At 38.8% G+C, this 25,150-nt stretch overlaps 1 protein-coding gene across 2 annotated transcripts in view; it reads right to left on the reverse strand.

Moving 5' to 3' along the window:
- Positions 1–75: 75 nt before the first annotated feature.
- EPHB6 (EPH receptor B6) overlaps positions 76–25,150 on the reverse strand; it is an 89,628-nt gene continuing 64,553 nt past the window's right edge. For both annotated transcript variants that reach the window (XM_085592146.1, XM_021548905.4), the window contains exon 17: positions 76–24,340. In XM_085592146.1, coding sequence (XP_085448272.1) covers positions 24,232–24,340 — 109 coding nt within the window. In that variant the 3' untranslated portion in view covers positions 76–24,231. The remainder of the gene's footprint in view (positions 24,341–25,150) is intronic.

Here is a 25,150-nt window from a genome sequence, read left to right on the forward strand (position 1 = left end):
TCTAGTAAGGAAAGATCATGAATATTATTTGGAATTCTGCAAGATTTAAATTTTCATGACCACAGTAGAGGGGTATTTGGAATTGTTCCTTAAAATTCGTTTAATCAAAGAAATCTAAAATTATGTACAATCATTTTAGTGATTTTAAACTTAGACTGAGTGTAGCTTTTCTAACCCAGTATACCATCTTTACTGATACATGTGCTACACAGTTCTGAAGAAGGTAAAAGAGCACTCACAGTTAACACCTTGGAAAGTAACTTATTTACTGTTATCTTTTATTTTGAAACAAAGGCTGTGTTTTGAAGGTTTACTTGATTGTCCCGAAGGTATTACCCCAGATTTATTATTTTCAATAATACACTGATTATAACCTGTTGGCAATTCTGATGCTGTTAAAAAGAAAGCAGATATGATCTGCCTTGTTATGTGTCTCTTAGGAAAGGAAAGGATGAAGTAACAGGTTGTCCATGAAGAAAATTTTTCTAAAATAGTCACTATAGGATGCTCTGCTTGGCACTTATTCCTGAAAGACTCCTGGTGATGTAATGCTAACTTTTCCTACAAAACTGTGTACACCTCCAAAACACAGTATTTGTTTATATCTGTGAGAAAGATCCATGCTTTCCTGGGGTAGAACAGATGCTACATGAGAGTTTACTAAGACAGTAATTCTAATCAATGTACTTCTTAGATTACATGAAGGTATGGAGAAGCAAGGAAAGGAAAGCAGCAAGAGGAGACAGGTTTGCTTAATTTCATGCCAGCTGAGTCCCCACAGCATATTCAGAGTGATGAACAGAAAAGCTAACAGGAGACATTAATACATAAAGAGATAATGTGTTTTGATCAAAAACAGATGTGCTGAAATGAGACTGGAAAGGGTTGCCAGCATCTACATCTTGGGTGAGATACACCAACATCAGTCAGTGTATGTTAAAATTGTTCCTGAATAGAAACTGTATGGATTTTGCAGGATCACTTTCCAGAGAACACCTACTACTGCAATCAATGGCAGTGTTAGAGAGCCACTTCTAGTCTTTTTTGTTATGAAAATGATAAATGTCATTGTAAATGCAAAAACTATAAAAAAGTTACTTTATTCATCTAGAACAACAGAACAGTTTTTGAAGGAGGTCTTTATTTCACTTATAGGAAACTTCAGGTATGTATTTAAACTATTTTAAAACAGATATATTTTACCTATGTATTATTGTTATTCATATTGTGAACTCTACAAGTTTTATAAAGTCCTGTTTTCTGAAAGGAAGTATAAATATAAAATTTTCTGTAATACAGACTTCTGTCTTCCTTCTTTTGTTTTTATTTTGTTGTGATTGCCCATATGCAAGCCTTTAACTTCAGGAGAGTTTCAACTAGCTTGACATCTATGAGCAACCTATTCTGTGAATTCTTAGGAGTATTCACAGAAATTCCATTTGAGTAGCAGCTCAAATGGAATGCATCCAAGGATTCTCTGCTAAAACCCCCAGTGTTGTGGGAATTAGGCTATCAAGAAGTCGTGGCGTCACCAGTGATCTCAGTGGAGCACAGAACATTCCACAGCAGCATAAATATCTGATAGTGTGGCACTGCTGGTATGTTTAAGTATCCAGTAAGTTCTCTGAGGTAAGAGCCACATGATGCAGTGAAATTGCTCTTGAACCCTGTGACTGGCCCGGTGACCACGAGGAGCAGAGCAGGTGTGCCTGCAGCACTCCAGAAATTCAGTGCTTTTCTGTGTGCAAGGCTCAACGCAAACTGGAGGCTGTGGCTGTTTGTGTAATCATTCTGTTTGTGGCACAAGATTACTGTCAGAAAGACATTTGAAAAGAGAACGTTATTTTCACACTGTTTTTCATGTATGTGCTTTTCTCTATGAGTTTCCCTATCTGAAGATACTGTGATGCTGTGTAGAAGGGATATGTGCTCTACCTTGTCATAATGATATAACAAGCATACCACCAAAGCAGTGCTCATTCTAATTATCACTTTCCCATCTTCTGTCCTTCTTTCTCTCTTTCTTTTTCTAAATAAGTTTTGTCACAGGCCTATGGAAATATTTTTGTATTGGCTACCTGAAAGGGCATCAAAAAACAAAAAAATTGAGACACATCAGTTCCATTGGTTGCCATTTGCCTTGAGTGCCATTAAATAATTGATATTATTCATGCTCAATAAATGCTATTGGATTTGTGTGTGTTTAAACTTTTCCAGAAACTGTTTCAAAATCTCTATAACGGGGGAAGAAAAAAACCTTAAAATACAACTTAGTCTATAGAGACCTACCTAAAGTAGAAGGAATTAATCCATTAATAATTGGCCACATATGCACATAGATTACAGGGCTACAAATGGAGAGCAAATACTAACTTCTGGTTTTTAGAATGAATTGTTTTATTCCAGAGGGACACAGAACCCTTTCTATGCTGGTTTCATACAGTGCAGAGTGGTGAACAGGTGACATGGGAAAACAGATAATTCTAGGCCCATGCTTGCTTGTAAGGTAAGAAGGCAGCAGAGTATCTGTGAATAAACCTTTTAGGACCAGGGCATTGCTCCTGTTACTGTTTAGTCATTCTGTTAGGGAGATGGGGGAATGGAAAATGAGACCAGTGTCTTTTGCTCCTGGGTTCTCTTTCAGGTTTCACTGTGAGCTTAGTGTAAAACTGGATAACATAAATATTAATGGAAAGCGACAAGGAGCAGATCACTGCTGCTCACTCTGTCATCAGCGCTGCAACAATAAACAGAATAAAGATTAAACAGAGGAATTTTGCAAGACACTGGGGTTTTTAGGCAATCTGGATCCATACTTTGAGATGTAAATCTTCTGTGGATTGTTTTTCTGTTTTTAATAATACAGCTGAATAAACCAAGATTATCAAAGAAGAAAGGTATCTATAACAATGGACAGGTTGTGAGGGGGAGCAGAGTACTGAAAACCATGTTGGGGTAGTAGAGGACAAAGAAACCTACATGACAGTCAGTGTGAAACTCTTGGCATGCATATTGAAAGTATTATACAAGAGAAAGAATGTAAAATGTTAATTAATACATAAATTGTTAAAGCATCTGAAAAGTTTAAAAACTTGTTGACTGGAACCCTAACAATCAATCAATGATTGGGAAACATGCCTGACACTGAAAAGCTTACAAAGTACAGTCCATAAAAACATTACAATAAAAAAAAAGAGAAGTGGCATGTCACAAGTGTTAAGTATCTCCACAAGGAGAAAATGCCAGCCTGGCAACAGCTCTGTGAAATACCTGAGAATGATGTAACAAGAAACAGTGGCTTGGAGCTTAAGCCAATGTTAATTTTAAACAAAAGGAGTGATATTATCTGTAACAGCAGCATTGATTAACTGGGGAACAGAATTCCCCAACAAATGGTAAATTTTTAATCCTCAAGCTTTCTTGAAAACAAGCTTCAGCTAGACACCTTTACCCAGAGCTCTGGTATGTGGAGAGTTATAAGCATCTAAGAAGTATGGAAGGTCAGCCTACATGATTTTAGGTTTGCTTCTGGCCTTAAATTCTAATAATACACTTTATTTCAAAGAGGTAGTGAGCACCAACTCCATAAACATGGGAGCAGGGGTGAGGAGGAAGAGTAATGAGAAAAAAGCAAGGAACAGCTACTCATAACTAAGTTCAGAATATATTATGTACAAGCATCACCTTCTGCCAAAATGGCAATAAAGCACATTTTGTCTTTGACCTTGTACTTGTCCTTCTACACTGGCTAACACCAGAAGCGGAGAACTCCCTGTATTCTGAGGAGGCTGTCAATGCTGTGCTAGTCAGCTGGAGAACTATTCAGTCAAGAGGAAAAATGTCTGCGCTTCATTAAACTGTTCCTTGTATGTTGCAGTTGAAATTATTTTGCTCTTTGTGCTACCATTGCATTCTGTGTATTCCCCTATTTTATAAAATGGAGAAGAATTCACAGAATCTTAAAATGTTAAGGGGTTGGAAGGGACCTAAAGGTCATCTAGTCCCAACTTCTCCTGCCATTGGCATGGGCATCTCCCACCAGACCAGGTCACTCCAAGCCCCATCCAGCCTGGCTTTGAACACAGATGAGATGTTGACAGGTTGCCCAACTTCTCTGGGCACCCTGTTCCCGTGCCTCATCACCCTCACAGTGAAAGGTTTCTTCCTAACACCTAACCTCTGCTATGACCAGAGACTGTCAATCATATGAGGGGTTTTGCTTATTCTTTGAATGTTTGAAATACTTGTGTACACCTTGCTGGGTTAATCATTGCATATGAATAATAAGATTGCATCAAATAATGATAACCTACATATTTAAAAGATAATAAATCTAATGAAGAATTTCCAGTCTCTGTTTAGATAGTGTATTGTGCTAGAAGTGGTTGCACAGTGCCCAACCAGCTGAAATACACATCATTTCAGGTGTCTGTCCTGTTTCTGGATATTGGCAAGTTTTATAATCCAATCTTGAGTTTAGTGATTGGGGTCAAGACAATTAGTGACTGCTGTCTCATAACTCTTACATGCTTCTTTACCTCACACATTAAAGGTACTCGCCTTGAAAGTTACAATTTAGGATTCTAGGTACAACTCTGTGTGACAGAGTCCATCCTGTATTTTTTGGGAGAGTGCACTGACTAGAGCAAGGCCCATGTATGAGATAACTGTTAGGATAGAGAGAAAACCATTTTTAGATAAAATATCTAATTTCTGGTACATAATATTTGATGATCTTCCCTTTTCTAGCAATGCTATTTTGATCTAAGCTGTGGCTGGGGTTGGGGTTCCATAACTGTAGAGCACAAACCAAAAGAAGGCTCCAATGCCAGAGCCCTTTGGTGTCTTTTGTGCAAGAGCCCATAGATCCTGCCTTGAGCTGGTCACTAGTCACTGTTTTCTGATAGAAATGCTGTGCAAATATATGAGTTACAGCACTGGTGTAAGTGAAAAACAGACTAAAGACAGACCAATATTCTTTTGTGTTGCTGTAGAATTTCTCAATCAGCTTATTTTAAAATCCTTCAGACTGTTTACATAATTGCAAAGGTAAAGTCTCTTCTTTCCTGTGTTTCAAGGCATATGTGCTGTCTTTTTGAGAGGTAATCTGATTCAGCAGTTTTTTTAAGCAAAGGACTAAATACTACAGCCTTGAGTGCTGTAGTTAAAAAATTAGGAAGACCATAGAACAAGAAAGTGTGAAGAGAGAAAAAAAAAATAGGAAGACAATAGAACAAGAAAGTGTGAAGAGAGAATCTTTCCCAGTGAGAAAGATTTTATGTAGGAATGTTTGTGGTAGGTTAGGTGTCTGGGATTTACCCAGTTTTTTGAGCAGCTTTTTGAGCAGCTTTTCACACCTGTAGTGATGCCTGTGCTGCCTTGGTTGCATTTAAAGCTTGCTCAGGTAAATAAGCTGGAAGATACTGTCATGACATCAGTTTAAAATCCCCAAGTAGGATAACATTTTCAGCTACTCAGAGAGAAGAACAGCTCTATTTGCTCTCAGCTTAATAGTTGACCTGTTTGGAAGTGCAGCACTGCAGAGATTTGGAAGTCTTAGGACTATGCAGCCTGTATTGAGAGCCATGATGCATTTAGAAAATATTTTGTTTGTATCCCCACTGAGAGGCTGAATGCAGTAGGTGTCAATTTTCTGGCATTAGTTTAAATACTTCTGTGATGTGTAAGAAAGAGGGTTCATGCATCAACTCCCTTAAAAAATTGCTAAACCCATTCATTCCTGGCCTTTGGCATGTTGGACAGGTCCACACTCTCACTAAGGAAATAAAAAAGCCTGCAATCACCTGGATCACAGCTGATTGCAAATAAGTATATATTCAGCATCTAAAATAAGGGAAGCAGAATTCTGGCACAAATATTGTGCCAGAAACTAATCTCTGAGGGATTGGCCTAGATGAGGTTTTTTTTTTTGTGTAGAATCCAACTTAACTCTGTACCAGAAAAATAACTCTGATTAGATAAATGTAAACTCTCTTAAGGGGGTTTCAGACATCTGATTTGAGCACAGTAGTTTTAATTCCAGAATTTCTGGAAATTTTCTAATTGTTGTTATTCAGAATAATTTGTCACACAATTAATAAAGAAAGTGTCTAATAAAAAAGCATAGCTTTATATTTGCTAACATGGAGCCATCTTGGGTTAAGAAAATAAAAAAAACAGCTTATGTTTTGCTGTTATGGCTTCTGAACCAGAACTCTTCGAGGGAAAATGTCATTTCAGCAGGTATATAGGACACAGATATCAGAACTTTTCTATGTCCAAGTAGAGATTAAATAAATTTCTGTTTGACCAAGCATTTTAAGCAATGATTATCTTCACATTCATCTGGTCTGGTTTTCAGAAAAGCTAAACTCCTATGAATTCTGACTGAGTACTTAGCCATAGAGCAATAGATATCACCCATATAAAAACTTTTTGCTGTTTTCAAGGGGTGCCTGTCTGCAAACCTCACTCACCCTATTGTGAGTCAGTGGAGAGAAATTATGCAGCAGCTGATGCTTATCATGATCAGATTGAATCACCTCTATCATTCCTTTCTGCTGCTGCCTGGAAAGATCTATTGTGGCTTTGGAATCTTGAGAACAAGCCCAAATCATCTGCTCATTTATGCAGGTGATATTTTTTAGTTATGAAAGAATGTAGTATGTTTTATTCAAAGATGGCAGGAATTTTGTGCGGAGAGAGGAACCCCACTGAAAACTCTTTTGAAGGGGTCAGTGTCTCAGAATGTAAATCATTATGTACAGCAAATATTCTTTTCTTCTAAAAGATCTTTTGGGCAATTCTTGTTCTATAACTACCTGCCATCCTTCTGTGCAAATGGCTTCACTCTGAGCAGCATGCAGGAGTTTGTATTGAGGGGCTCAGGAGCCAGAAATGTGGCACAGCTCAAGAAAATATAATTAAATCAGGCAGACAATTATTTTTTATTACAAGAGCTCTGTTAGCAGATAGAGCATTTTCAAATGAACCAAGAGAGACTCATTGTCTGAGCCAGGGTGCAGTCAAGCCTGGGAATGAGAACCAGGTGTATGGTTTTATGGACAAACTCCCTGACGTTTAGAGGTAGCAGCTGCATTCCAGTGTTGTAAATCTGGCCTCATAAAGCTTGTGCACTTTTTATATATGGGGTCTGATATAACCCCAGGTGTCAATGGTTTAGCCAAAGAATAGAGTTTGGGAGGGAGGTTAGGTTGATGTTTGTAGCCACTTGAACTAAAACCTAGTTCAAATGGCTTACATTTAACTGGAGTTGGCAAATACATGCATTCTCCAGACAGAGATAAGCTGAGCAAGTCTTTATATGTCAAGTCGAGGCAGAGATGAATTTCTTCAAGCCCTCACTGTTCTCCACTCAAGCCTCTGCTGCTGCCTTGTGTTCGTTTATTCTCACTGCAGCAGAATGGCCACATCCTCACCACGGCCTGCCTGTGGTCCTAGAGTGACCAGCAAGAATGAGAGTTTCAAGTTTAAATAAACATTCGAGGCAGTCATTTGAGGTAGGCCTTTTTCTGCTGAGTTGGGCAAGGCTCTCTCAGCTCTGCAATTTTTTTTTTTTAGTGTTAGAAAAATAAAATAAACTGTTGTTCCTGTCTCAGACCAAATCCATCATATTTGCTTTCAAAAACATAAATTATCACCATATGCCATCACATCTACTGCCATTTCAATGTGGGCTTGTGTTCTCAAGTATCACTAAGTCTGGGAAGGGAAGGGAAGGGAAGGGAAGGGAAGGGAAGGGAAGGGAAGGGAAGGGAAGGGAAGGGAAGGGAAGGGAAGGGAAGGGAAGGGAAGGGAAGGGAAGGGAAGGGAAGGGAAGGGAAGGGAAGGGAAGGGAAGGGAAGGGAAGGGAAGGGAAGGGAAGGGAAGGGAAGGGAAGGGAAGGGAAGGGAAGGGAAGGGAAGGGAAGGGAAGGGAAGGGAAGGGGAGAAGAGAAGAGAAGAGAAGAGAAGAGAAGAGAAGAGAAGAGAAGAGAAGAGAAGAGAAGAGAAGAGAAGAGAAGAGAAGAGAAGAGAAGAGAAGAGAAGAGAGAGAAGAGAAGAGAAGAGAAGAGAAGAGAAGAGAAGAGAAGAGAAGAGAAGAGAAGAGAAGAGAAGAGAAGAGAAGAGAAGGGAAGAGAAAGAAGAGAAGAGAGAGAAGGAGAAGAGAGCCTTTCCAAACTAAAGCACTGCAAAAATAAAATGGTCAATATATGGATTCTGCTGTTCTGCTTGAGAAATCCATGTTGCTCAGCTCTGTGTCCTGGACAAAATGATATGTTTATCTTTTGCAGGCCACTAACACACCTGTGAGAACTGTTGTTATCTAAACTATCAGCCAAGCCAATCCTAGCCAGATATCACAAGGCAGCTACCAAAGGGAGCAGATGCTCTGTTAGTTCAAATAAAAGCAAGTTAAGTTCTGTTCTTGGTTAAATGCTGTGACAGTGCTACAGTTTGTTTGTTTGTTAAACAAACATAAATGGAATGACAGCTTCAAAATCTGGAAAGGCTCTCTGCCAGTCAAACTGAAATTATAATTAGTGACCCACCATCAGGCTTTAAGAATTGCTTTAAGTATTAATAATTAAGCAATAAAAAGATTTCATAATTGCATGAACTTCCAAGAAAAGTGAACCTCACTGCTTGAGTCATCTTAATATGAATAATCAGTGAGTAACACAATCAAACACATCTGGGAAGAATAAGTCTAGTGAGGCATGAGCAGAAACTAATTCTTCTATTGAAAGCTCAGAAGGACAAAAAGGCAGGGAACTTCTCCTTTTTCTCTTCCTTTGTTGAGTGGGACTTCATAATAGACTAGCAATAACATTTCAGAGCGTGGAACTACCAGTCAAGTGATATTTTGATAATCTTCAATATAGTTTTAATCAAAATATATTTAATGTTTCCTTACTAGAATCATCAGGATTTAACCATTTTCAAAACTCTACTTTAGCTACCTGGAGAAAAAAATTCTGCAACAAAAGAATGTAGTTTCTTGATTCCTGAACACTTTACAAGTAGTATATCAACACACACACTTCCACAGCCCTGTTACACAAGTTCATGAGATCTGTACAATTATCCAGTCTTATGTGGATACATATATCCAATCAGGTGATGAGCACCTACATTAAAAATAATTCAAAATAACATAGAAAATATTTCATAGAAGTTTGATTAAAGTTTTAATTAATGGAGATTGCATTTACTGCGTTTTCACAAAATTTTAATAGTAGAATTTTAAAATTCACTTTAGGAATTTTAGCATAATGAACACCCTGCTGAGAATAAAGACAGAGAATGTTAGGCACAGATGCAAACAATTTTAAGGCAAAGGTCGAATTATACAGACACTGATCTTATCCTTAAAGATAAAGCAATAAAATTGGTTAGAGTGGCTCAAAGAAAACACAGGGAACTACAGAAAATAATTAGGCAAACCCAGAAGATTCAGGTAGAATTATGATATCCTTCAGCACAAACACAGTTACGTAAACCTGTAAAACAGTCCCCTTAAGCACAGAAGCACAAACATTTGTAATCTAAAAGACTTAGACTTAGCAGTGGCAAAATTGTGATTTTTTGACTGCCTAGGGTAGATCACAATGAAATGACATTCCAGACTTTCACCGTATATTTTCTTCTGAGAAAAAATATTATCTTAAGCTTGACTTTTGTCCATATTTTAAATTTCCTGCAACTTCACGTTCAAAATCTTAATTATTCTGTAATCAGCTACCAGGTTTTTTTTTTTGGTTTTTTTTTTAACTTATCTTATAAATAATTCAGACTTAATCTAATTTAATTCTTAACTCTCTAGGAGTAACAAGTGACAGAAAGACCTGATCGATTTTCTTGAGGAACCTAGTAAACTGAGGGACATCTACATTGCTGCAGTCTACATTTTGGGCTGTTCCTAACACTGAGGATATCACAGTCTGCATGGATAGAGAGAGGCTATAAAGACTTTAGAACCTTTTCTATGAAGTGTTCCAAAACCATGCAGAAACACATGAAGGGAACTTAACAAGACTTGGTGGAAGGGTTTCTCTCAACTTTTTGTGAGAAAGTAATGGAGGATCAGGACCTACTTTCCACAATGGGTTTAGGGTAAATGATGAGCCCTATATCCTCTTTCAGTGTTTCTTTAAGACTAACATTCAAACACATGAATGATACCTCTGTTTTCTTGAACAGAAAGGCAGCAAAGCAGAGGTCCTGGGCTGTGATTACAGATGTTTGTATTACCCACTGAACCATGAGGAACTATGACAACCATTTATCTTATCTATCTTTTTAATAAATCAGGAATTACAATGCTGGTAAAGATGAGTAGCTGACAGCACTACCTAGTGCTGTGCAGAGCCAGTGAATACTGAACAAGTGCTGACTCCATATTCAAGTATACTCCTGTCTCTTCATCTTTTTCAGCTCTTTCTTCTTTAGTTTCTGTATCATATTTTGGAGATGCAGGTCAGAGAGACACAGCTCTTTTCCCAGTTTTACTCTCCAGCCTTGTATATCTGTGGTGTGATACCTTGTTGGCCAGATCTGCTGTTACACCAATCTTGCCCTTTCAGCCTGTTTATCAGTAACTGCAGGCTTGACTTCTCAACTTCCTAAGCACAGCCCACCTCATTAAGAGCAGGCAGAAGGGTTTTTCATTCCTTCCTTATGAAAAGCATGATGCTGCATGTTATTAGTACATTTTCCTAGCGTATCACCTTATTTTACTTAGGTTAATAAAGAGATGAAGAAGAAGCTTCTTTTTTTTAATTGTGATTTTTTTTTTAATTTGGCACATTAAGCTGGCTGGGACTTTACAGGCTGAACCCCTGTGGCTCTTAGTATCAGAGATAATTACAATGGGCATGCAGCCAACCTTTATGTTACTTAAAAATTATTTACTTCTCTTAACAATGACATCTTTATTTTCAAACTTTCCAGAGGGGTCATTATGTATTGTATTGAGCTGAAGCTCCCCTGCTGGGATGGAGCAAGATGAAAGGTTTACATCTTTAATTAGGATTCTTTTTTATCTGAATTTCCTGGTTAGAGCAGAAGGATGAGAATCAAAGAGACAGCTTTGTGTTCTGGCTGTGTATTTCCATCTGTCAGAAAGAAAGGATTTGGTTACTGAATTTTGTACTGTGACAAGAATCAATGATCCAGTCTACTTTAAACCGGTTGAAAAACTTGAAATGGGAGTAGAAATCCATAAATAATGCCAGAAATATGTGCAATTTCTGCATGGATCTCAGATGTGTGCTGGAAAATGCTGAGGCCCGGCCGTGTAAGATTGGAAGGAAATTTGACACCTTGTACTAAGTCTAGTCAAGTACAGTAAATATGCAATAACCCTGGAATGCTGAATTACCACCCGAGTCAGAATTATGTTTCCTTTGTGACATCTTCATCAGCTCCCTGGTCATGTAAAAGCTGAATTATGGATCTTCTGGTTATGCAAAATGTCTGATCTATAAAAGGTGGATCATTTATATGCATGTCTTGAGAGTTCTCAAAGTGTCCGCTACCTTGAGAACAAAAACCTCTAACCAAGTCTGGATGGCTGATGCAGCAAAACTCATTTCATGTAATAAATGTATTAATTTTAAAGCTATGGATGGGCAATTTTTATTGTTCCAGACTTTGGAAATCTCCCATGCTCCAGGCCTTGGAGAATAACAAGCTCTTCAGAAGCTTCTTGTTTCTTTTCTTGTTTGTAATATCTGTTGTACTCGTGAGATGGGTAACACCCCTTCCTGTACTAGTCCAGGCTGCAATATTTTTTTAGAAGAAAACTACTGGAGCCTGTATGTTTGGACAATGGGTATCTGTAGCAGAAAATAAACTTGCCAGAGCAAAGAGGAAATGGCTGAATGGTGGGGACTCAGCACTGGGATGGTGAATTTATTAAAATGTCCCTAGGTGCAGTGGGGGAGGCAGCCCTGCATGTGACTGCTTTGTCAGACAATGTGGATGTTGCTCAGCTGTGACAGACACAGCCCCAGAGCTTGTCAATGAAACAATGACATCTGACCCATAGGCATGTATAAATATATGAAAGGACATCCAAATGATCAAACATGATCCAGTAATGGTCCAGAACCATGTAAGAGATTTACTCAAGACCCCAAAGAGGTAGTGAAAATTATCTACTCAAGGATGTTCTATTTTATTTACCCATGACTCAGTTCCTTGATACCTCTGAATACTTTGCTTTCACTCCAAGAGGTGAACTGTGTACCTACATAGTCTAAAACACCCATGTCCTTAAACTGTGTATTTATGATGACCTAAAAGGCCCATAAGTCAATTTTGTCCTTGGAATGTATCCCACTGTCAGCTTTTTTTTCTCCATTTATTTTTCCTATTCGATTTGTCTGGATTGATAATTTAGAAAGATCACCTCTGTAGACATGTTTCAGTGCTGACAGAAGCAGTGTAGATCCAGATGATGCTTCTCTTTATTTGAAGCTCATTCTCACAGATGTTGCTGCACAGATCTGCTAGAGAAAGCAATGTAAACAGTCATGGAGAGGAGCCTCCTCCCTGAACAAACACAATTCATGAGAAGAGAATGCATCCAAAGTTCTTGTAAGACCATGTAGCCCTCAGGAGCAGTAGTATTTATCTGTGGTTTTGCCTAAATTTCAGGGTGAACGCTATATTTACATTGTGACTTTTTGGAGGGGTATGTCACATTTTAAAATGCTTTCATAGCAAGCCTACATTGTGCAAGAGTTGCATCCACCTACTTCAGAAAAAGTCTTAAAAAAGGTAGGAAAGAGCGATTTATGTTCAATTTCCTATCTATGAACAAAGATCTTCATTTCTCTGTGCCACAGCTTCTCCATCTGTAAAAGACCACTAATTATTTCAGATCCATAAACAAAGGCTACTTTACTGAAATCTGGTGAAGTATCATTTCCAAGTGCTTGAGATACTCCCAGTGAAGCATTTAGAGAGTATAAAAATATGACTGGGAACAGAAGTGAAATAAACCAAGTGCTGAAACACTTAAATGAGAAATGCTGACACTGAATTGGTTCACTCTGAGTGGCAATTCATTTCACAGATCTAATATCTGCCTTTGGGTCCAAACAAATGGAATCCTCCATGAATGAGAAACTAGATCAGATATTATGGTCCTTCTCACAGCACAAAACTCAGACTGTCTTCTAGAAAGTCAGTCCTAATATGAAAATGAGACAAGTCTTGAACTGACAATTTCCTGAGACTTGAATGAAATCTTATGCTTCATCTCCCTAGTTCCATGGATATTCATCACTCATTGCCATGGAAATCTTTGAAAATCCTGTAGTTTCCTATTATCTCTCAGTTTTCCACTAGCGAAGTATCTGTGGCTGTGCTGTGGATTTCTAGTTGTTGAAATATTTCTTGCACATTTGATATGGTGTGAGAGATAATAAGGAGATTGTGTGCTGCAGGAGAGACTGCTCTTCACAGGGCTGTGGTGAAAGAAACCATCAATTTGGTGAAGGTGATAATGGAAAAGGGAGATTATGTCAAGAATCCTCAGGCCACTAAATGAATTTTCAGTCACAACTATTACAATCTCATCTACTTTGGTACTCATCTGTGGGTTAAACCACTGTGCTTTATTTCTGACATGGGTGTCTCTGCAACTGTCCACCTTTTCTTCCTCTTTCTATCAACCTGTTGAATCAGTAGCATGCCTGTGTCTCTTCCACAAATGATAAGTATGGAATTGCTAAGGAAGACAAATCTTGTCAGAGAACTTTTCTGCAGAAGTTTGGTATTTAAAAAAGTAGTAGTTTTTTGTCCCTGTACCCTAATGGAACTGTGACCTGTGGGGAAATGCCTGTCTGAGCCTGCAGGCTGCCTGATACAGTGAAAAGAAGCAGCAAACTTTAATCCTCTAAGATAATGGTATTGACAAGAGCTGTTAATGACTTCACTGTCACCCATTACAACACTAACATAACTAATCTGAAACTTCATACCATGGTTTCTCTCTCATACCGTGCCCAAAACCATCAACCCTTCATACACAACTATGAAAATATTCTGCAACCTTAGCTGTGAATAGAAATATGCAATATTAAGTTCTGGTGTCTGTGGAAACTGATTCTGAACCAAAGTCAGCATAAAAAATTATCTAAATAACCCAAAAGGGCAGATTGTGCAAATGCATCCACATCGTTAATAATGTTTTCTTTTCTAATGGAACTGTTGTTTTGTGGGTCCAGATGTATTGTAAGGTAACATTTGACATCAGACATGGCTTCATGGTTTGCCCCTTCAATTAATACAGATGGCTTTGAGACAGTGATATTATTAATTTAAAATTTAGATGAACATATGTATATATAAAATATTCATATATTCTCTTATCTACCCTTCTGAAATTGAAAAGCATTGCTTCAGAGTGCACAGACTTGTGATTTTCTTTCCAAAGCCATCTTTCCAATTTCTTTCTCGTGTGGATGCATTTCCTTCTTCCATTCTCTCCTATAGTCTTCATGTCATGTCACATCACAGCAAGCCACCTCATCTCTTCTCACCTAATCATATGCTTCAAAAAAGCATACAACACTCACAGACAGCAGATATTCAAAAAGGCCTCAAAAATACAACAACAAAAAAGGAGTTGAAATTTGATAAGCAAAAGTGTGTGCTGAGTATCAGGAAATATTTGTGATAGTATGGAACTGGGGATATTAAGTGTTAGGCACTTAGCAGACAAATTCTTGCTCACTTTAAATTAGAGTAGATAAAGAATTATTATTAATATGCTAACACTCAGTAAGTCTCTCTTGACACAAAACACCTGTCTATGATTAAAAAAACCTCTCTTTTAAATGCTGGAACACCTCTGCTGCCAGGATTTGGCAAGGCAGAGATGGAAGATCAGCATAGTGTTGCAGGAGAGAATAATCTTTTCATTATACTGTTAATCTGAATTACCCCTGAAGAGCAGAAAATCTCTGCAGGACAGGTGAAAAAGAATGCAAATCCAAAAAAAAAATTTTTTTAAATGTCTGTATTTAATTTCTGTTTTCATTTCTTCAAATTCTGTAGCTTGCTTGTTGTATTGCTTCTTCCTATAAAGCTGGGTTTTCCCCTTAAGAAACTACTGGGGTTAATTGTCATTTGATACAAACTGGAATAATGCAATAAATGCCAGTATTTTATTTTTGTTAGTCAACCAGCTGGCCACTGTTTTTACTAACTGTCACTGCCACAAACTGTGAGTGTAAGGAAATAAGAAAAGAAATTTACCATTATTTTTATACTGACACTTCAATTAATTTTTAAGCCAAACATCTGTGTGGTGTATATATGTATATACCTGTGGTGTGTACAGAAACATGTGTACTTTGTGCTTATATATGACTGTACTATGTGTATATTACATTTTTGCTTCCATTTCTTCCCTGGGAACTTCAAAATCTCCTATTGAATCTCACATCATAGATCTTTCCATCCCACTGATTTTTCAATATTCTGCTTTAAAACATTTACTGGTCCATTGTCTAAATTCCAATTGAGAAAGCATGAAAAGTTCCAAAATATGGTCACTTATCTCTCCATGTAGATACTTAATAAAAGCAGCTTTTCAGAGAGTTAGACACTTTTCAAATCAAATCTGCTACAGATGGTGGTCTAATCTTACTCTTGATTACTTCACTGTAAATATAGTGACATTTCATTGAAGTTAAGGCATTTTAAGTGAACTACTTTTATGAGGAAAAAGAATCTGTGTAAATAGAGTCATTATGAGGCTGATGAACTCCTTTACATCCCACTCACACTATAAAATAAGATTGAAGTGGGACGTAAGCCTTGCACTGTGCATGATGAACCTCTCTTCCATGATGAATGCTAAATAGGAGCATCCACTCAGGTTCTGTACTGCCCTGCTAATAGAGACCATGAGTAAGAGTTCATAAACAGGAGATTATAAACAGGAGTTATGATTAATATAAACAATTCCTTTCCCCTTTTGTTTGCCCTTTCTAATGTTTGTAAATAATTATTTTGTTATGCTTCCACTTGTATTTCATTATATGAATAGTTCTTTCTCTCCATCCCCCAAAATCAAGGAGACATTTTTCTTTTAATTCCTACAGTAAAATGAAATGCTGAAAAAGAAAAAACCCAAAACAAACCCTGTTATAAATCACGCCTCTGGCTGTATGGCTTTGCAGAAAGAGTCTGGGGATACTGATGGACCACAGGAACATGAGCCAGCAGTGTATTCTTGACACCAAAACAGCGAATCCTGCGCTGCATTAAAGAGAATGCTGCCACCAGACTGAGAGAGGTGATCATTCCCATCTTGATCATTCCCCTCTGCTTGGCTCTGGTGAGGCACCACCTGGAGTCCTGCCTCCAGATCTGTGCTTCCAAATTAAGAGAGACATGTAGCTGTCACACAGAGTCCAGCAAAAGGCCACTAAGATAATTTAGGGAGTGGAGTTTCTTTCCTATGAGGTGAGGCAGGGAGACCTGGGACTCTCCAACATGTAGAGAAGTCTGAAGAGAGTGTTTAAAGAAGGCAGATCTGGACAGGCTCTTTCAGTGGTGTCCAGTGACAGGAAAAAAAAAAAGCAATCAGCATGAACTAAAGGACAGCATGTTCCATCAGGAAATGTATTTTACTGGGAGGGTGACAAAGCACAGGAGGAGGTTGCCTACAGATATTGTAAAATCTAGATTTGCTGCATTTTCAGTCATTCTGAGGCTCTAAGTCCAAAGCAGTTTCTTACTTTAAAATTCTTCATGGGTTTTCTTGTGTCTTACGTATTTGCTCAGTCTCTTAAGTTTTTACTCCCTTCACCTTCTCCTCTGAAGAACATAAATCTTTCATTTGCTCAGTCTTTACTTTCTGCTATGACTTAATTCTTGTCAGAAAATATTTTCTCTCTCTTTCAGGCAAACCCCCCCCCCCTCCCCCCAGATTCTTTTACTCTTTTTGCCTTCAGCAAATAATTCTGGAATGTTGTTGTGGGAATTTCAAATGAAGCGGTGGTGTGTAAATGGAGACATTTGTTGACACAGAGCTCTCCCTCTGGATCATTTGAATGGTATTTTTCAACCTCGTAGTGAAAAATATTCAGTCTTAGGCACTGGTACACTACAAACTTGAAGAAAATTAAATTAGTTCTTAAGTTTACATTAATGGATTAGGGATAAATCTATACTTCTTTTTTTACCTATGCCACCATCTAAGCAGATCGTTAAATGAGACAGAGGAGATCCAGAAATGGATCCTTGACCTGACGTAGTGCATCAAAAAATGAAAAAACAGGGGAGATTGATGACTAGGACATAATGGATACAATTGCTTAAGAACTTAAGAGTAGTTCAGTAGTGTGGGATCTTGAGTATGATAGATCAGTTTGAAGAGAGGACTGGAAGGGGTGCATGCTACTTTTTATATCTATCATCAGCTTAGATGATTTGGTAATTCACCTGCTCCATTGCCGTGTGAATGGCATCACAGATCCCAAGTGCTGCATGGACAACCATCGAGTTGCAATGCGGAAACTCACACATCACAGCCCTGTGCAATCCAACAGCACAGTCAGTTTTGTGACAAGTGACAGGATAATTTTACAGCATGGCCATCCAGATCCACTAAAAGAGTTGAACACCTAAATGCCTCAGCCTATGATCCATACTTGCTCCAGCTAATCTATTTCAGTTTCAGAGAGGATGTAGTTTAAGAATTTCTTGACTGAGTTATTTTGGACCCAAGGATACTGCTGCTATGCTTACCCATCAGATCACAAATATGTGGTTGATTATCTTATCTAGCTTTGCTCTGGCTGTATCTTGTAGGGGACCTATTGGATAAGTACTCTCTCAAAGCAGAAATGGAAAAGATTGATAGGATACAAACCAGCAGTCACAAACTAACATTTGGTAGGTGAGGTGGTAAGGCCTGCCTTTGATAGGGCCATTAGGGATTCAGAAGCTCTGGATCACTTTCATTTTAGACATTTTATTCTGGTAAGTTCCTGGCTTTAATTAAAAAAATGCTATAGTAATATGCCCCAGGATTTGTAACTTATCTGCCCTTGGAGTTTCACCAAATTGAAGTCACAGATTCATTCCTTATTGTATTTAAGAAAAGCTTACAACCCAGAAACAGCTAGATGCTGGATTCTTCTGGTGAGGTGCTGAATAAGCAAGGGAAAACTGTGTCTAGGGAGGAAGTGGCAGACACTGATATGTTTTCCTTAATTCAGGCAGTTCTTGTGAGTACTTACTTTGAGATTTGGATAGCAAAATTCCCGTAAAATTGAACTCAGGTAATCCAGACTTGACTTATGGATCATTTTACGTTCTGTTAGATTGAAAATACTGAATAAAAACTGCTTAGCATTGTAAAACGCCAATACTAAGATCCATTTTTTGAAAACTCTCCTCTAAGGGTAGTGCTTGACAGCTGGGGGAAAAAAAAAAAAAAGAGTGCACTTTCTATCTACATAGAATGAGTATCCTAAAAAAACCATTTACGTCAGAAGGATCAGAGTGTCCTGATTGAGTCAAAAAACTCAATTGTGAAAGGCTTACTGTGATCTGTGTGTGAATAAGCAGCGAACAGTCAGTTTGAGAGGCTGGTTTCCTGTCCATGTAGAGTATTAGTGAGACTGGTTCTGCCTCTTCTTCCTATTCCCCTCTTAGAAAGGAAGGCAGAAGATAAGATGGAGAACCATAACAAAGATGGGAGGACCAATCAAGATGTGTGACAGGAAGACATGTAAATATTTCCCTTTTTTAGAATATAAAGAAGTATGTATATGACCCAATGATGGTGGAAAATGCAGAAGTATCAGATTACAGACAACTCTTTATCCAAATTGGGTAGTAAACAAAAAGTACCAGTCAAACTGCAATTAAAAATTATCACAGCCATGGGAAAACAGTCCAAGGTATCTTGTAGATTCATTATTTCTTAATTAACCAAGAATAGATGCCTTTCTAGCAAAAATTCTCCAGTCAAATGTAAGGTAAACTCAACAGTGGGTAAAGTGTACTGTCCTGGAAGGTAAAGATCAATGTTCCCTCTTCTACCTTAACAGTAGAAACAGTAAGGCATATTACAATTACTGTCTTTTTCAACAGAACAACACAAACAGATCTACTTTTAAATAGCTAATTTCAGATAGTGCCTTGTCATTCCTATCTGTTCAACTAGGTGACTTCCCTGAATAAATCTGATTTTCTTATTTTTAATCTCCAGTTCACTTGCAGGGTTAGTAGGGTTCAAAGAGGGTAAGAGTCTGATCTCAGAAACAGAATTGCTTAAAATGATCTATCTGTTCCATCTGTCCAAATGTACAGGCAGTAGTAAGTTTGAGTTAAAGTATCCAAAATATGATGAGATGTAACTCAAATTCCAGTTGTAGCCAGCAGCCTGTGTAGTTTCTCATGTCACTTGTAAACTGGAAAAAATCCAACCTTACTTAGCAAGGCCTGAATTTAAGGAATTAATTTTCAGCTTTATCACTGCCAGCTAAGCACACTTGGTCTTGTATAAGAGACATAAATAACAGGCCAAACTATTAACTATTTGGGGCATACATGTCAACCCATGGCACTCATGTTTGTGACTTGCTTTTGCAGCACTTGAGTAAAGACCATGTTACTGTTTGTTTAAGGAAAAGAGGTCATGGAAGAAACCAGAAGGAAGTGCTAGAATGTTTTCATGAATCTGCATGTTTCAACTGAGAATATTTCAGGAAGAGAGTTTTCTCATCACCTGGGAAAGGGAAATGAAATAGCTAAGCTCCCAGGCTTTTTGAAGGCAGTTCTGTACTACAGCACACCGGGACACTTCAGTTCTGCATTTCAGCACACCAGGGGGAGTGATTCCTCTTTGAACAGGTCCTAGTTACAGCTCCACAAGGTCTAGAAGACACAGTGGCTTTTCATTATCTCAGTGCAGCCCTTTCAGCAACACTGAAGTGGAACAGCTCTACACAAAGTGCACTATGACCTTGAATGCCACAAAGTGTAAATTCTGAAAGAGGTGCAATTTTTTCCATATAGATTTGAAGAGTGAAAGATTAGACTAGCTTTTAGGTAGAGCAATGAGGTTTGCTTTCATGCTGTCTTTTAATGATATCCAAAGATTCAAATTTATGTGTGATCTGCAATCCTCCAGACGCCTGGTACTCATGAACAGTTGCTAATACACAACACATGTGATCAGCTGATTGCATTGCCCTTCTAGCATTACCTGGTTTTAGGAAGAGAATTTATCACTATTGTTCTGAACCCAAATCTACTGCCTACCTGCATCTCTAGGTGTAGGAGACATGAGTTTCATGCAGAAGACATTAATTCTTCATGAAGAAGAATTGTGTAGCCAACTGGTGAAAAAATGTGCCAAAAGCAGGATGGATTCAAGCTGGTTACCTTCACTTGGAATTGTCCTCAGGTGGACGTGTTGGCTGGAATCATGACCAAGGAAGATCCAGTGGCAGGGACAGTTCTACCCTTGTTTGTTTAGTAAAGCCAAGTTCCTTGGTGGTGTTCATTGTTTCTCACCATAAACACAGCTTTCATTCAGCTTTGTAACATTTGAATTGTCTGGGACCAGCTACAGCTGTCTCTTTCTTTCTAGATAGCCCTAGGTGCTGAATATATTTGTGCTAGACAGACAGACTCTTTCAGCATTTCTCTCCACTGAGCATCTTGTGCTCCCTCAATTAGCCCTAATACAGTGTTGTCGAAGCATGCACTAAGATTACACCCTTCAATTTAAAAAAAAACAAACAAGCAAACAAGAAACCGGGGACTTCACCCATTTCACCCGCACATGCATTGAAGCTACTTGGGTGCAAAGCACAGAAATCACTGTGTAAGTCACACTGTCATTGAGCCTTTCTTTAAAATAATTTCAGGCATGGAAGAAAAAATCTTAGCTTATGTGCTTGTCTTTGAGCACTTTGAGGCCTGCTTCTGGCAGAAACATGCCATGGCTTAGTGAGGCAGGAGTGCACAGGCACGTAGCTCCTGGCTGAGAATTTCACTTGGCTGCCAAAGCAGCATAGGTGGGAACTTGCTTGCCCGATGTGCTCTCTGGCAGCACAGAATATTAACTGACATCCTGGTGCAGATCCAATTATCTGTCTGGGAGGCTGTCCAGCAACAGACACCAAAAAGACAGGTTCAAGGAACCTCATCAAGAATAATTACAAACCAGCTTGCCTTAAGGTGAAGTTTCTTCCTGTTTCCAGACAGTGAAAAGTTGGTGTTTAAGCACAAAAGGCATTAATCTTTGAAATATATTCTTTCTAGCTATAGGTATGACTTTTCTGAGTTTTCATACAAATGTCTAACTCCCATAAGAAAGTCTGTCCACTGATCCCTGTGCATTTAGTTTATTCATTACTCTTGTCCACTTCCTGTTGTAGAAATCATATGGACTGAAGGGTGGCAATAACTTGTTAGTCTCCCATCTGTTCTCTGGCAAAGCTCTGTAAGACATTTTCAGCACTGTTTCTCACTCTTCTGGTGAAGGGCAGATACCAGGTGTCTAGGTGAGCTCACTGCTTTCCCTCCTCATTTTCATGCCTACCTGTTAGGGTTGCTCATGTACTGCAGGACATCTCAGATGACTGTGGAAACACAGTGTAGAATTTCTGGTTTCAGATGATTGAGAAAAGTAAGATCAGGGTATTTCTAATGCTTTTGCCATGATTGCCCTTCCTCCATGGTTGCACAGTTAAGGAGTGACATGATGGCAAATGACACAAGCTACATTGCAGCTTGAGAACCTTTGCATCCCAAACTGAATGACTGCCTGAAAACTGGGAACACATTGGGAATAAAGAGAATGGAGACACTTCTTATAGAAGTTATTCCTTTGCACTCAAATGTGATGCCAAGCCTGATCCTTATGCAGTTCTAAGTTTCATTGTTAACAAAACAGAATTCAGGCAAGGCTCCCATTTAATTTCCTATTGCACTAAGAAAGCAAAAAAATGTTTTTTCTGCATATAAGTTTCTACTAGGCTGAAAAGAGGCCATAAAATTCTATATAGGTTGCTAATCTCTCCAGTAATCCTGACCACTCAAGGCATGGAAAAGACAGGCTGCCTGGTTTCCCCAAATAGCACACAGAACTTCTAGAATACACTCATATATGAAGATGCATACATGCACTGTTGTCCTCTGGTGAATATATATGGAAGGTGCTAGAGACCACAGATTCCCCTCAGCATCTTGTGCTCAATATGCTTTCTGAAGAGGACAACACTTGTTCTGTCTAAGATGCCGTGGGTGGAGCTGACAGTCAGTCAGCATACATGTGACTGGATGTGTGAGTATTACAAGTTTCCAGAAACCCCTTAAAAAGCACAGACTGAGATTTTCTAGGTTGGACTCTAGTTGGATGTGATTTGGGTTTTTTTTTAATCTTCACAGTCTCTTTGTACTGTAATGAATGTTTTATTCATGTTTCCTTTTATTCTTTTTGTATTGATTTTTTTATATCTTTAAAAATGCACTGCTGTTCTCCCTCTTCAGCTAAAAAAAAATTAAAATAATGTTACTCTAATGCTGCAACAAAGAGTCTGAACTGCATCAGCTATTCCAGTGCAACTATTCTGGAGCACCTCCCATCATTCCAGTGGACTCTTCAATCACTCTTAAACATGGTTTCTTGGTCTTCAATTGCTAGGTTGACTGGGGGAATCTTTAAATCCATACAGGAGTAGTATGTGAAGAAGTTGTGATGCTCTTGACAGCTGGAGAAGTACATGAGATTCATGTCTACTTCACAGTAAGCAAACATAAGAACACAGATCAGAACAGTTGAGGTTATTTCTTCTCTAGACACACAGAGGGTATCATAACTAGGGTCTTGTTTACGTGGGCCATTTCCATTTCCCTTCCTACATGCTGATGAGGTAGAAAAGTGTATAGTTTATGAGTTTTCCTCTCAAGCTCAACTACATTGGGATACACAGATAGATACAGCCCCCTTGAAGCAGATTTTCCCATAAACAGGAACTAGTCTGCCTGAAGGGATACATAAGCTCTGCCATTCTGGTCACTCTCACGTGCCTGGGGATCAACATTGTTGAACCCAAGAACATTGTTAGCCCTTTTTTAAGGACTGAAGTGACTTATGGGACTGGTATCATTCCCTGATCACTCTTGACCAAAACTCGTGAAAGAGTTTCACTTCACACATTCCAGTTGTCTGTTTGAAGTTGACTACCGCATGTCTGTATTTTCTTCAAAAAAAATATTCTGTGCCTAATGGCTAGGTGAGAAAAAGAAGTATTTTTCAGCAGCAAAAGGTTTCATTTTTTTTTCATTCTGCTTTTCATTGTAAAGGGTTCAGAAGAAAACAAAACCCAAGATCCGGCTACTCAGGATTTCTGCATATCACAGGTTACGCCTTTCCTCATAAGAATGGGCTTGTGAGAACCAGGACCCGTTTCACCCTTCACTTTCAGGTCCTGCAGGAGGGATTCTAGGAATCCGTTGTTTATTCTGTTGCAGTCCCATAAATAGAGATGGACTGTTCCTCACATCAGCACAAAAGATTAGCAATTCCCATTATGGAGCAGACCCAAGAACTGCACACGAAATAGCATTGACTTTCGATTCTTTACTCTGAACCTGTGTACCAGGTGACATCTGTTTTTGCTTACCACATGCTGTGCACTAGCTGGAACTTCAGTTCCGAACTGAGCTGGCACACCAAGTGATAGCCTGATGCTCATCTCCATCTGAGGAATAATCTTTCACACCACAATGGCATTCTTCTGAAAAAAAAAAAAGCTAATTTTTTGTTACCTTTATTATGTCTTTGCAGCTTTGCTGGACTCTCAGCCATAAATAAAGCCTGCTGATGACTTTGTGAAGCTGTCAGATACCTTTTGTTGGCAGACAATAGGCAACAGGTGCTTGCGATCTGTCCAAGCCATTATTCCATCTCCACCCCGTGTTATTATAACCTTCCCTCCCCAAACCCATTCCCAATGTATGAGATCAGCCACATGTAACTGTCACCAGTCATTTAGTTCTGCTTTCAATCCCAGCAAGGCTTGGTTTTTGTTCATGGAACAGGACACGTAGTGTGCACTCTCTGGGTGCGTTAAGTCTTCAAGTAGCATACTGACATCTTTTTCTTACATTGAAAATCCCTCTGAATTCCCCCAGAACCTTTCCAGAGTTTGAGACTAGTGGAATGAGGATGATGTAAACATCACACTTCAACTGGTTCAAGTTGATTCAAATGGACTCGCATGAGCTGGATGCTGTTTAGAATCTTCTTCTGGTGACCAACGAGGGTGATTCCAATACGCTGGATATCTCTGCAAAACAACAGAGGACACAACAACAGAGTTGAAATTAACTGCTTGCCCTGAACAGTCTCAGTCTATTTTGCTGTAGATGCAAATAAATGTGTATGGATATGTGTGTGTGTGTGCCTATCTGTGCCTGAGAAACAGCTGACGAAGCTTCTGCTTTTGCTTGACAAATGTGCATGGGTGGAGGGGGTGTTGGCAGAACTTAGTAGGTACAAAAAGAAGCATTGCAACTGGGCCATGAAAAGGATCAGAGGGCTCCTACAGAAAAAAAGAGAGTTGGAAGTTTTTCAGCCAGAAGAGAAGGCTCCAGAAAGAACTTTCTCAATATATAAAGGGAGCTTACAAGAAAGATGGAGAATGACTTTTTACCAGGCTCTGTGATAACAGGACAAGGGGCAATGGTTTAAAACAGAAAGAGGGTAGGTTTAGACTGGAAATAAAGAAGGGTAGTAGGACACAGAAACAGGTTGCCAGGAGAAGTTGTGGATGTCCCATCCCTGTAAGCATTCAAGGTCAGAGCTGTGAGCAACATCATCTAGTGAAAGGTGTTCCTGCTTAAGGCAGGGGTGTTGGACTGGATGATCTTTAAAAGTCCCTTCCAACACAAACCATTCTATGATTCCAAGAATGTTTTTTTTTTCCTGGATCCTGTCTTTTATGTAGTACTTCAACCCAGTATATGGTGTGCCTGGTTCCACACATCTGCTTAGAAGTGCTTGTTATTATCTGTGCTAGCTGTCACGAACAGTCTGATATAACAGGCTCTCTGCAACACTGACAATACATTTTCTGATGCACCCTGGATCAGAATTA

The sequence above is a fragment of the Lonchura striata genome, chromosome 1, assembly GCF_050655825.1.
Source record: "Lonchura striata isolate lonStrDom1 chromosome 1, ASM5065582v1, whole genome shotgun sequence".
NCBI classification, from domain to species: domain Eukaryota; kingdom Metazoa; phylum Chordata; class Aves; order Passeriformes; family Estrildidae; genus Lonchura; species Lonchura striata.